The 13048-nt window shown below is 28.2% G+C and overlaps 2 protein-coding genes across 2 annotated transcripts in view; one reads left to right on the plus strand and one right to left on the minus strand.

The window, feature by feature from the left end:
* The window catches only part of LOC139090747 (facilitated trehalose transporter Tret1-like), a 76939-nt gene extending 65017 nt beyond the window's left edge, over nucleotides 1–11922 (plus strand). The window contains exons 4-9 of the mRNA XM_070640550.1: nucleotides 3996–4361; nucleotides 4426–4658; nucleotides 5330–5586; nucleotides 5660–5959; nucleotides 6020–6153; nucleotides 6216–11922. Coding sequence (XP_070496651.1) covers nucleotides 3996–4361; nucleotides 4426–4658; nucleotides 5330–5586; nucleotides 5660–5959; nucleotides 6020–6153; nucleotides 6216–6368 — 1443 coding nt within the window. The 3' untranslated portion in view covers nucleotides 6369–11922. The remainder of the gene's footprint in view (nucleotides 1–3995; nucleotides 4362–4425; nucleotides 4659–5329; nucleotides 5587–5659; nucleotides 5960–6019; nucleotides 6154–6215) is intronic.
* A 48-nt stretch (nucleotides 11923–11970) lies between these two features.
* Nucleotides 11971–12951, minus strand: MED20 (Mediator complex subunit 20). The gene is made up of 4 exons (XM_070640592.1): nucleotides 12858–12951; nucleotides 12669–12799; nucleotides 12444–12610; nucleotides 11971–12380 (listed from the first exon to the last, which is right to left on the minus strand). Exons 1-4 carry the CDS (start codon nucleotides 12869–12871, stop codon nucleotides 12021–12023), a joined length of 672 nt encoding a protein of 223 aa, XP_070496693.1. The 5' UTR covers nucleotides 12872–12951; the 3' UTR covers nucleotides 11971–12020.
* Nucleotides 12952–13048: the final 97 nt, after the last annotated feature.

Below are 13048 nucleotides of genomic sequence, written 5' to 3' on the forward strand. Positions count from 1 at the left end.
TGAGATTAGTCAATTTCTACCTGAGTTGAAGTCAATGACATTACTAGCTTTTTATAAATAAAATCTAAAAATGTGCTTTCATGCGGCACTAAAACTAGTTTTTATTATTGGGTGTACTGATATGATTTGGAATGAAGTAATTTACTTTTTATACATAAACCCATATTGTATAGATATCTTGTAAATTTATGCTAATAAATACAAATTACTGACAGTCAACTCGACATTATGGGTTTCTATCTCTTCTTTCTACTCAGGCTTCTACTTCTTCATCGTATATATTTTTTATAAAAAAAAAAATAATTCAAAATACACGCGACATGAAGGGAAATTTATGAGCTCGCACACAATTTCCAGAGAAAACTTCAATATCGTTTGATGAGCCTATATGGACATTATTTCTTATATTTTATATAATGCGTGTAGCGATACCATAAATTAACCATTCTGATTGAAAATTTATGCAGAGCGAAAAAATAACTAATGTTTTTCTTTATCTTAATGTTTTATGAATGAACTTTTTTGGTAATAATTCAAAGACCAAAAACAATAAAATTAAAAGACATGCTGATTAGGGCTTAAGACTTTTCATATGTAAACTTTAATTGATAGTTTAAAATATTTTGTTTTATATCATGACATAATGAAAAATAAACTTAATTTGAAAAGCAAACAAAATGCTTTGATACAAACATTCATCTAATTTACATACCTATTTTGAAAATATAGTCGGATATGCTTTTGGAATTAATAGGTTTTCGATGGTTTTTAGTCATCAACTATATCTAAATTCCATCTTTGGTCTATTCTCACACTCGCAAGTGATACAAAGCCGTCATATAAAATCCACTTGAACTACAAACTCTGTAGACTTTCAAATAGCTGCTACACGGCACCTTGCGCAAATTTGATGAAACTAATGCAACGCAAGCACAAACACAGACAAAGTTTAGTATTTAAAAACATTTGCTGAATGAAAAATGCGAAATTTGATTTATGTGGCTCCTGACTTCATAGCCGAGTAGGAATAAGTGGGGTGAAAATCATCATACAAGTGAAGACGAAGTAGAAAATAAAAAAGGAGGAAAAGATTACTGATAAAGAAGCTTCATATTTAAATAGATATAAACATTTCTTTCACTTTCCCGAGCGGCACAAATGAAGCAGTCTCTGCCATAGAGTTTTTGAAGTCTTCAATTAATAACTTTTATCAACTTCACATAAATATTTTGAGCTGCAGTAGGAAAGCCTTCTTCATTTGTGTCGCTCGGGTTTACATCCTACTTTAGATTATATTTCCTTAATGCCACTTCCTCCCATTTAAATATGTACGTTCAAGTGAAAAATGAATTTTAAAATATTTTAATTTCAACTTTTTCATATTGTGCCTAATGTGTAGTTAAAATCCTGTTTATGAATGAAGAAAAGATTCTTAAATCAAGAATGAAACCATAAAGACGCATTGTAAATATTCTCAAATGAATGAAATTCCTTCTTGAAATTTCTTACTTATGCAAATATTTTTTCCCTAGCAGACTCAAAAATTAAAATCAATATTTGTCGTAGCTTTTTTTTTTTCTTAAAAAAACCCTCTTAAGTCTGAAATAATGAAAAAAGTTTTACAAATGTTTGAAAAATTATGAGATTTTGTGAAAATGCTAGCATATCTAATATACAGTATAATTGTATCTTTATAAGATAATTTCTCGTATGAATAAAACTTTTCCTATACCGAGAAGCTTTTTTGGAATACATTAATACCAATTTATATGAAATTCTTTGTTTTATAGGAAAGTAATTCAAGAGGACTTAAACATAATTAATAAAGAATTTCTCGCGATATTATCGTCATTCTTATTTTGCTTACTTATGCCGCATTAAATCATATGAGTTATTAAAATTAAAATTCCTTTAAACTCGGATGTTATTTAACATTAATCATTCTTTATCAGATTTATTTCCAAGGTTTCTAATGATTTTCTCGAAAGATATCAAGACATGATTTGTAGAAAGAATTGAATACTTTTAACAATTTCCTCGTATTTGAATAAAATAAAATCAACAGGAAAACTGATCTGTATGTAAATAAATATGATATGAATTTTTGATACAAGTCAACAATCAGTCTTCAGTCATTTAGTGTATTTTATAGAACTAAAGATATTTTAATTAGCCAATATTTACGTTTTAAATTAATAGCTGACTGTTTAAGGGTCCGTTCACTTATTGTGGAAATGTCCATGTAAAAATTGAAACATAACAAATTCTCGATCCCCTATGAGCGTTTCGCAATTAGTGAACGACTACTAAGCTACCCTGAAAGTTTTAGTTACGCTTCGATTAAAACCAATAAATCTGAATTTCAATGTCGAAAAAATTACTTTTATAAATCTCGCACTTTTAAGTGACACATTAATTTAATATGCATTAATAATAAATTTCAATGCATAATTAAAATGCATTTAAATGAATCTGTAGATCAATTAACTTCAGATATTGAAAAGATAAGCTTGATTTATTTTACAATAGTCAATAACAAATTCAGGGAATATTAAAGTATGCGTAAAATTTTAGTAAAATATTTAATTAATATCGTGTGGCGTAAAAATTCTAGTTTTTAAAAGATTTATTAAGAATTTTTCATAGACTTTGTAAACACGTTACACAACAAGATGACAGATAGTCCAATAAATAACAGGAGATACATAGTTTTCATTAAGCAGGCACATTCCTTATTCTATCGAGTAATATACGATATTGCTGTCTACGTTTGAGATTGAGATATGTATTTCCGATAAAGATAAATATTTTAACAAATGAAATACAAAAATTACATAAGTAGCTTCATTCATTGAATAGCATCTTCGTGATTTAAGCATCAAATAATAGCGAGCTAATAAAAAATTTATCGTCAAATAAATAAGTAATTAAGTAGCTAATTATAAATCTATTATGAATTTATCAATTTCAAACCATTCTGGATTTAAATAGTTGAGTTATGATGTAAATAAATTTTTATCCTATTCCGATCAGCACACATTAAAATGATGTCGTCATGGCCATCTGGTATTCGCAACATTTCAATGTGTGCTAATCGGGTATTTATTGCTTATGAATATGAATCCTCTTTAAGATTAAAAATTAATTAATATCCAAGTAACCCCAAGTTAAAATATATCAATAACATACTACAGCTACTCATTTGTAAATTGATTTATGAGTAGGAGATGATACCTAATGCATTAAAAATTCTGATTTGAACGTGAAAATTTTTAATTAATTTAAGATTTATTTACTTTTTTTAATTGACAACTAGCAAATCCGATATGAAATGATTTTGTACGGAATTGATGATTTTGATTTTGTTATGTAAATAACCAGCACAAAATAATAAATTCTTATTTTCTATTTCATTTGATCGAACATTGATCATGAATTACGAGAAATGTACAAATTATTGCCATGAGAATTTATTCACAGACTTTACTTATGTACATGAATATTATGTAAATATATCCTTGTATAAATAATACTAAAAAGCAGTGTCTCAATCTGTTAAATAATCTGGTTTTGTTTCCATTCAATAACGTTAAATTAAACAAAATATCTACAACTTTAAATGCATACGGCAAGAAAATCTGAAAATACTTTATAAACATTTTAATTGCAATTTCTCATAAGCAAATCGACGGACCGCCCATGTATGTGTTAATAGACACCTTTATGATTATAATAGTCATTTTGTAGTAAATAATCTCTTATGCATACACTGGCATTTTCTTTTATAGTCTCATAAAGTCAATGAGTTTAATTAAATTTTCTAAAATGTCATAAAAGATAAGATGTTTAACAAACTTTATTGCATTAATTTCAAATTGTATGAGGATATTTCATTTAACTTAAGCCGAGGTTTACCACGAAAGTGTGCCGTAACACAAAAAGGTTGCCCACCACTTTGATTGAAATTAAATCACATTTTATTTTCATCTTTACAGATTGTAGCAGCCTTAGCAGTATCGCTTGGGCCATTAGCGGCCGGTCTTGGGAAAGGTTATTCTAGTCCAGCCATAGCAAGTCTTCAAGAGCTGCATATCCGCAATCAACATACAAATTATTCAAGTTTTTCAGTATCTGATCAAGAAGCAAGTTGGGTGGCATCGTTATCATTGCTTGGTGCTTTATTCGGTGGAATGTTTGGTGGAATGGCCATGCAACATGGAAGAAAAAGAGTTCTTGCCATTATCTCACTGCCGTTTTCTCTCTCGTGGATTCTTACAGTGTTTGCTAAGTCAGTAGAAACTATGTTCATTACCGCATTTATTGGTGGATTTTGCTGTGCGATTGTTAATTTGTGTACTCAGGTATATTGCTATATACAATATTTAATTGAATTGGATATCAATATCGATTATTCTCATTCATTAGGTATATATAAGTGAGATATCATCACCCGATATTCGTGGATTTTTAAGTGCCATTCAGAAAGTTTCGGGGCACTTAGGTATGTTAATATCATACATGCTTGGTGCAATCCTGGATTGGCGTCAACTTGCCATGCTTGTGTCGGTAGCACCGATGATGCTTTTTGTGACTGTGATTTATATTCCCGAAACGCCGAGCTTCTTAATGTTAAAAGGACGTGATGAAGATGCATATCGGTAAGTAGGAAGCAAGGGCAATCATATTGAAATGCTTTTGATTTATCGAAATTTTATCTTGAATATTTTGAGAATGCTGAGTATTTGTAACACATTTATAGAAAGCATTCCATATCCATTGGCAAATGAAGCATTAATTGCAAGTCATGAAGAAAAATTTCATTTCCTTCAATTTCAAACATTTTCCTTCTTCACAAATAAACGATTTCTTTGATGTGAAACAAGACATAATTGGAGAAAAATGTAATAAGCCACACATGCTCGGTTAGATGCATTATGTGATATGTGTGGTCGGCAGAAAAATGACGACATACTTGACAAAATAGAGAGACATAGCATATGTTGAAGAATAAAAATAAGAAATAAAGGAATGTCCTGGAACTTGCAAATATGTTCGAGTTTATTAAGATTACAGCTAATATGATTTGATGGGATTGTAGATAGGAAAGACATTGTTTTGTATTATATACATTCCGACTTTATTTTTAGATGATCTAAAATTTTACCCATATCGTTTGCCTAAGATAAAACATTGTACTTGAAATGTATGATTTATTAGAATTTGATATCATATATACCCTTTTTACTTGTACTTCATCGCATTCAACATATTCATCTTTCCTTTCATATTAAGATTCATCAATAAATTTATTAATATATTTTTTCTTCAGATCCCTTCAATGGCTACGCGGCCCACATAAGAACGTTGATGTTGAATTGGATACGATTCGTTCAAATATACGTACATCGAGATTAAATATTGACAATAATATAAATAGCAATTTATCATCAATAAGTCATAATGGACTTCCAATGAAATATTCGTTCAAAACGATTGTAACAAATGTAAAGTCAGTTCTTAGAAATGCTAGACTGATTAAACCTGTAATGATAACGTGCGGCTTAATGATATTTCAAAGATTCACTGGTAAGTACCTAAATTTAATTCAAATCTTATTGTTTTATTAAGGAATGAATTTATTTATTATTTTAACAAACAGGTGCAAATTCCTTTGGCTTTTATGCTGTAAGAATCTTCCGACAAACATTCACCGGAATGAACCCACATGGTGGTGCAGTTGCTGTCGGATTTGTTCAATTACTTGCATCAATGCTGTCCGGATTGTTAATTGATACCGTCGGACGTATTCCATTACTCATTATTAGTAGTGTCTTCATGTCACTTGCTTTAGCAAGTTTCGGCTCTTACGTACATTATGATGAAAACAATGTAACAGGAGGAAATAACGACTGGATTCCTCTTCTCTGTGTTTTAATATTCACTATAGCATTTTCTTTGGGTAAGTTAGTGATAAAATTTGATAATTTAGTGCCTTTTTTAATGAAAATTTATTTGATAGGAATTTCACCGATTTCATGGCTTCTTATTGGTGAACTCTTTCCACTCGAATATCGAGGTATTGGTAGTTCAATCGCTACATCATTCTCATATTTTTGCGCATTCCTTGGCGTCAAAACATTTGTGGATTTCCAGGTAAATTTGTAAATTTTTTGAAGTCACCAGCAATTTCTAATATTTTATTTAATTTCCAACAGCAACTTCTTGGATTAGATGGAGCATTCTGGCTTTTTGCTTGCATATCATGCGTTGGCTTATGCTTTGTAATAATGGTTGTACCAGAAACAAAAGGAAAGGATTTAGATGAAATGGACCCAAAATATATGAGAACGATAGTAATAAATCGATGAGATATGGTCACACACGTAGAATATTTAGTTTAGTATTTAGCTGATAATTTGATCGCAATTTATTTCTTTCATAGCTTTAGCGTATTTAAAAGCGGTAATGTGAATAAATATAAAACTCTTTTCTTCTATAACGTTATTTTTTGGTTCGTCAATTTTTAAATATTGAGCCTGAATAGAAAATTGCAATCGACTTGCATTCTTCTTCACACGTGCTCAACATGTTTTAACTCATTGACGTGATAATAGCAGATGATGATAATAATGAAATGATAATACAATAATATGTTTAATTCGTATTAATCTATGACAAATAAGAAAATGAAATTTTTTAAAAATCTTTCAAAGAATTTCTTCTGCTCTTCTTTACGATTAGAAATATCTAAATATTTTTACTAAACGAAATATCGTCAATTTGAATAAGTCGTTAGAAGTTGCCATAATATTCATGTACTGTAAATAATATAGGGATGATTTCCTTATATTCCATACTTATGATTTTATCAATATTTAAAAGAATTCAAAGAGTTTTCAGAAGAATTTATTTATTTTAATAAAGTTAAAGAACAAGACCTTCTTATACTTTGCGGAAATGATTTTAGTATTATTTATCTAAACATCCCCAACAAACGAGTATATGCTCAATGAGTATCTTAGAGTGCCAATGAGCATGCTCACTAGTTACAGTAACTAGCTACCAATTACACCTACATTGAGCATATGCTCAATGAGGATCTTACTGAAACTATTGAGTATGCTCATTGGTACCCTAAGATACTCATTGAGCATATTCTCATATGTTAGGGGTACCTAATAATTAAACTTTTTTCTTAATATCAAGACATATTTTTCAAACCAAAAAGTCCAAATAGTATTTTTCCATCTAAAATCCAATTGCTCATGCTCATGAAGTTTAAAGTCTTTTAAATTTCCGTTTCTTGATGCCCCTCTTTTAAAAATTTGTATCTGTTAATTAATTGCTCGAAAGGACATTTATCAAATAAATACGATTTTAATTTAATTAATTCAATGACCTTAACATCATTCAACGCAGATTATATACTCGTGTGATATAAAGTCTATATGTTAATTAATTAAAGGTTATTCATGCTTTAAATGAAATTAATCTTTGCATGTCTTCTTAAAAATGATGATGCATTTATTGAATGTCTTTATAAATCTATAAGCATAATAATTTTTATTAATTGACTAACTTCACACGAGTAGCTGATTTCAGTAATATGAGAAAATGAAGATAAATCGATATTATCAAGATAAACGTGTGCATGATCAAATAGATTTATATTTTGTAGAAAATGAATTTCGCTTACCATAAGCAGCATGATCAATAGTTCTAAATGAATGGATATTCAAATTAATAAATAAGATGAAAAGAAGTCTATTATCGTACTTAGAGTCGATTGGGAGTTGTTAGTACAATAAATAAACTACTATAAATGAAATCAAATTTTTTTAGTGCAAAAAATGCTTATACTAATGTTGAAAAAAAAAGTATATTAGTGAACTATATCAATAAACTTCACATATTATGAAATGTAAAAATGATGACAATAATGATGAAAAAAAAATTTTAAATGCATAATTTTTATATTGCGATCGAAAATAAAGAATCTTTATGAATGAGATATAAAATTGTTTTCAATCAAGTCTTTATGAAGAAGAACAAAAAATTTAAGAAAATATTATAAGATATCAAAAATAATTTTAAGTAAAAGAGAAGAAATTTATACATATTACGAATAATATCAAAAAATATAGTCCATGACTGCTGGTAAAGTCATGAAAGTTTAAAAATTCAAAAAACCTTTTGTACATACAACAATCTAACTTATTCTTCATTATTTTAAACACAACGGCGAAAAAACATGGCTTATTCTTCATCAAAAACTTATTTTCAAAGGATTATGAATGGGAAGTTGATAAAAACTTTAGAGATCTTAAAGAATTTTTTTTCTTTTTTAAGGTTTCTTTTGCCTTCAAAGATTTTTTTGTTGAGCTTACATACTTTAATGAAAGATTTCAATATGAAATATATTTACAAAATTTAATTTAAATTGAAAAATTTGAAATTTGTTTTTAAAAATTCTTGAGCTCGAAATCAAAGTCGAACCGACTTGAGTCGACATTTCCATACAAAATCTGAGTCACCTTCGAGCTCTGAAAAATTCAGTGAATTTGATATCAGATGACCATGATCAAATCTTAATCTATCAAATAAGTACACCAAAGACTTTCATTTGGCATGTCACACTAGCTGGCTTCCATTTGGAGTTAATAAGAACTTTGGTGGAATCTTTGAAAGCTCCAAGAATGAACCTTTTTCATTTATGCCGTTCTGTATCTATTTAAATTTATTTAATGAGAGTTTCCAAATTGGAATTATATGACAGTCAAGTGGCAACAAATGAGAAGTTAAGTAATAAGAAGAATAACATTTCTTTTGAAAATGAGTTTAAGAATCAAAATGAAATAAAAGCCAATATATCAAATTTAAAAGAATAAAAACTCTATCAAGACAATAAATTATATTACTCTATCTATCTACCTTCTTGTTATCACTCAAGATCCAAAATTTTCTTTATATTTCCTAAACTTTTGACTCCAAAAAATCATTGACAATAAAAAAGTCTTTTAAAGTGAAAGTTTATAAATCGTAAGGCTCTAGCTGATTACATCAATAGAAGAATAAAAGTCTTTTCCTTACTAAATGACAATAAATTTTAAATGACCAGCCAAAAAGTTAAAAATAAATGTTAAAAAGAATATTAAAATAGTATTATTCCAACATCCTATGTTTATACATAATTAAACACGGTTCCATATCAGTTGAAATATCATAAATTTTAAGCATGCATAATGCAAACCAATATTAGAATAGTTTTCTGTTCATACATCCCGAGCGGCACAAGACTTAAATGGCAGCTAAATGTTGACCATATGGCATCCAAGTGACAATTTTTATGACAATTAACATGAAAATTGCCACGTGGATGTCATATGGTAGGCACTTGGATGTCATGAGTAATTTGAGCAGATTGGGTACCTATTTATTTTATAAAACAAAAGTCTACTTAACAAACATTTGTTCAAAAAAAAAAGTTTTATTAAAAATACAATATTAATGGATATGTATACCTACATATACTTTTATGATTATTGTTTCCATTTAACATAGAAACATATTTATGAAAAAAAAAACGCAGATAAAAAGTTTTAATGTAATGATCTTCCACTCCTGTGCCTTCAAAGAGGAAGAACTAATGAAGAAAAAAGATATAAACAAATATAAATTTTATTGTGAATGTTAAGATCAAGATGAAATTCTATTATTTTTCAAAATATATTTTTTTGGGGATTTCTAGTCAAATATTTAATTTAATTTTTATCTTAATTTGAATTAAACTTGACCTTGGAAACTCTGTCGTATCTACTGTAAGTATATTTCAATGCTGCAGTATATCTAAAATTGAATCAAAAAGCTTTTCAAAAGGAATTCCTAATTATTATTCAAAAGTTCTTTCTAGAAGAATCGAAATTGAATTTTATTAGTTTTTAACATATAAATTACCAATTTTCCAAGAAAGGTCATTCAATTTCCACTGATTATGCCAGTATCTTCCAATATTTTTATGTTTACATCTAGAATTCACTCACGACCCAACAGTTTGTCGCAGTAAACTTTGGAATACACAGGATTAACCATTAACTTTAGGAACCTTCGGAAATTAACCCTATCAGACAAAGAGAATGCTTTCAAGGGTAGAGTATGCTGAGTTTCCGCTCACGAGCATGTTTATACAGAGCAAGCTCTTGAAAGAATGCTCATTGCCTGTTAAGGTACTTAACGCTTAAAATATGTAGAATCCCTCAATCCTCTTCCTACTATAACGATTCGTAACAAAATCATGAACCAAAATTTGTACTCCGTTAGAAAATTTCAAATCCTCCTAAGCGTTATGCAATTTCCGAACGTTCTCTTCACAACAGAGCTCGAAGTCGATTCGAGTCAACATGTATGAAAATATTCTAAATAATTATAAATTATAACATAACTTTATATACGTACGCAGAGTTTTTAAGAGTCGGGTTTAAGTAACACAGCTCAGCAACTGTACAAATCAGCTATTCAGTATTTTTTTTATGTTTTAATTTTCAACGGCACCTTTTTCCATTCAACTTAATTATATTTCTTTTTTATTTTTATACAAATTATTGAGAAAATTATTTAGGTTTTTAATAAAAGGAACTGGTCACTTATTACGTTCAGAGAGTGAATCTCATTTAAACAATAGAAATTCTTAGAATTCTGTAACGTAAGATGTGAACAGCCTCAAATTTTATTTTTTATTAATTTTAAATTTCAATTCTTTCTTCTATTTTATGATTTAAAATTTAGTTTAATTTAATATATTTTTGAGTTTTAATTTAGGCATCGAAAACAATTCAAGCATTTTTAGTTTAAAATTTATAAAAATATAGACACCATTTAATGATATTTTAGATTGAAATATTTGAGTGGCAGTAAATTTCCAAAATATAGCTTTGAGACTTACTAGTGATACATTGCTGGTTCAAGTAATGTATATATACTTATGAGAAATTTAACAAATACGATTTATCAGAGAGAAAAAATCGATATGTTAATGACAATAATTAAAAAAAATTAAAATATTTTAAAGAATAAATCATCTCTAATAGAGTAAATGAAAATACCTAAATTATAAAGGTCCTATTTTTAATAGCAATGCAAACGTGTCTCATAAATAAATCAATTATTTTCTTTCTTCCGATATATAAACAAATTTATTTAATTAAAAAAAATGTAAAAAGTCCTTATCGAAATGGTCAATGCGAGAATCGCACAAAAATTTGTAGAGCCTAAAAAAATGAAAAATACTACAATGTAGTTGCATGTCTATATAAATTGTATTCGGAACGATTGAAATTAAAGATGGGATTCATCCTATCCGTTGTTTCGCTCATAAAACTTTCTTTCCTTTATTCGCTTTCCAGCGTACATAATTCTGTAATTTCGTAGATTTTCTGTAATTTCATGCATAAAAAAACTGAGTATTCTCTTTACACAGACAATAAATATGATGACAAATAATGAATGCAATTTATGTATTTCCTGATAAAGCTTAAAATTCGGATTTAAAAGTTTAAAGAATCAATAATTGGAACTTGTATGCATTTTTAACAAAAAAAGAAATAAAAACAAAATTTAGAAACCAAATCGCTGCTCACGTATTCTTTAGTAGAGACAAATCCTGCCAAAAAATGAGAACAATAAAAAAATTAACAATAAGCTTTGAGAGGACGAAAATTTAAAGATTTTCAATGTATAGCTTTGACACCTAAATTTTCAAGGACATCTAAAATACATAATAAAAATTAAAGTATCTAATAATGAAAAATCAATAAGAAAATGAATTGAGACAATAAATGAAATTTGCGATGTTAGATGAATTAATTAATTCTGTAAGAGATATGTCTGAAAAAAGAGAAATTTGTTAATTTTCATATTTTATTATTATTTATAATGACAAAATTTAATAAAATCTTTAATGAAATACCTTATTAATTGAGTTTTCTTTACATTTAAAAAAATAATATTTATTAAGGAGTATTTACTTATTTATTAGGTCCCATCATCAATGCTATGGTCTGTTTTCTATAATTATTAAAATGTTCTAGATATTGTTGGACTGTATCAATCGGCTGGTATGTATCGTTTGATTTTTGGTATGGAACCGGATGATGAGGATTTGGAACAGAATTTGTAAAATAGACTGGAATTGTTGTTGGAGAGTATTGGCCTAAAAAGCCTTGAAGAAATTCTCGAATTAATTCCCAGCAAATAATTGGAATCAGGCAAGGTCGATAATCAACTTCTATGAGGATCCCCTTAAATGTTTGACTTTGACTCATCGTCACACTTCCAAGCTTCACAAGAAAATCACCCAGTTCAAATCGGGGACCTTTTGACTCAATCTATTAAATTAAAATAAATATTTAGTTAACATTGCTTGACATTTCAGGATCATTTAATTATACCTTTAGTTGCTTCCTTGATGCATAAATTGGATTTACTTTTAGCATAAGTAGATCAAAAATCAGATCAGTTATAAGTGGAATTTGTTTCTGTCCATTATCTAGTATTGAGAAAACACTAGCAGGATATTCAGAATTGTGCATTACATGGATCTTCGTTTTGTTAAATGCTGGAATTAAGAAAAATATTATAAAATCTGAATAAAATTTATTTTATGACAAACTTACAACTCTCAAATACATCTCCATCTACCAAAAAATGTCCAGCTTGTGTAGCTTGCATTGCCAGCAGTCGCTTTGATAGCTCTTCAATAACTTCAGGCCCGGTTTTTTTATTATCCAAGGGATATGGTACCAAACTGTAATTAATTTCATACTTAAGTAATTAACGATACTTTATTAAACATTTTAACTTACATTGTAACTCCCATTTCAATCCAGAACAGCAGTAAAATAATTAAACAATATTATTCCTTTTATTTTTGCACAAAAAGTTTGTTTACAAATTTTCACACCCCTGATTTTCAAATTTCAAAAATCGGTTACATTAAGTTTTACAATTTTATAATTTTCGTTTTTATTGTGCTAAATAACCTCCTTTTAAATAG

Source organism: Chironomus tepperi, unplaced genomic scaffold, assembly GCF_022539635.2.
Source record: "Chironomus tepperi strain 1889 unplaced genomic scaffold, CSIRO-AGI_Ctep_v1 contig_219, whole genome shotgun sequence".
In the NCBI taxonomy this organism is placed as follows: domain Eukaryota; kingdom Metazoa; phylum Arthropoda; class Insecta; order Diptera; family Chironomidae; genus Chironomus; species Chironomus tepperi.

Coding starts and splice junctions, on each gene's coding strand:
- MED20 (XM_070640592.1), bottom strand. Junction 12,611..12,668: donor TGGAGATGTATTTGAGAGTT/GTAAGTTTGTCA, acceptor TCTTAATTCCAG/CATTTAACAAAACGAAGATC. Junction 12,381..12,443: donor CATCAAGGAAGCAACTAAAG/GTATAATTAAAT, acceptor TTAATTTAATAG/ATTGAGTCAAAAGGTCCCCG.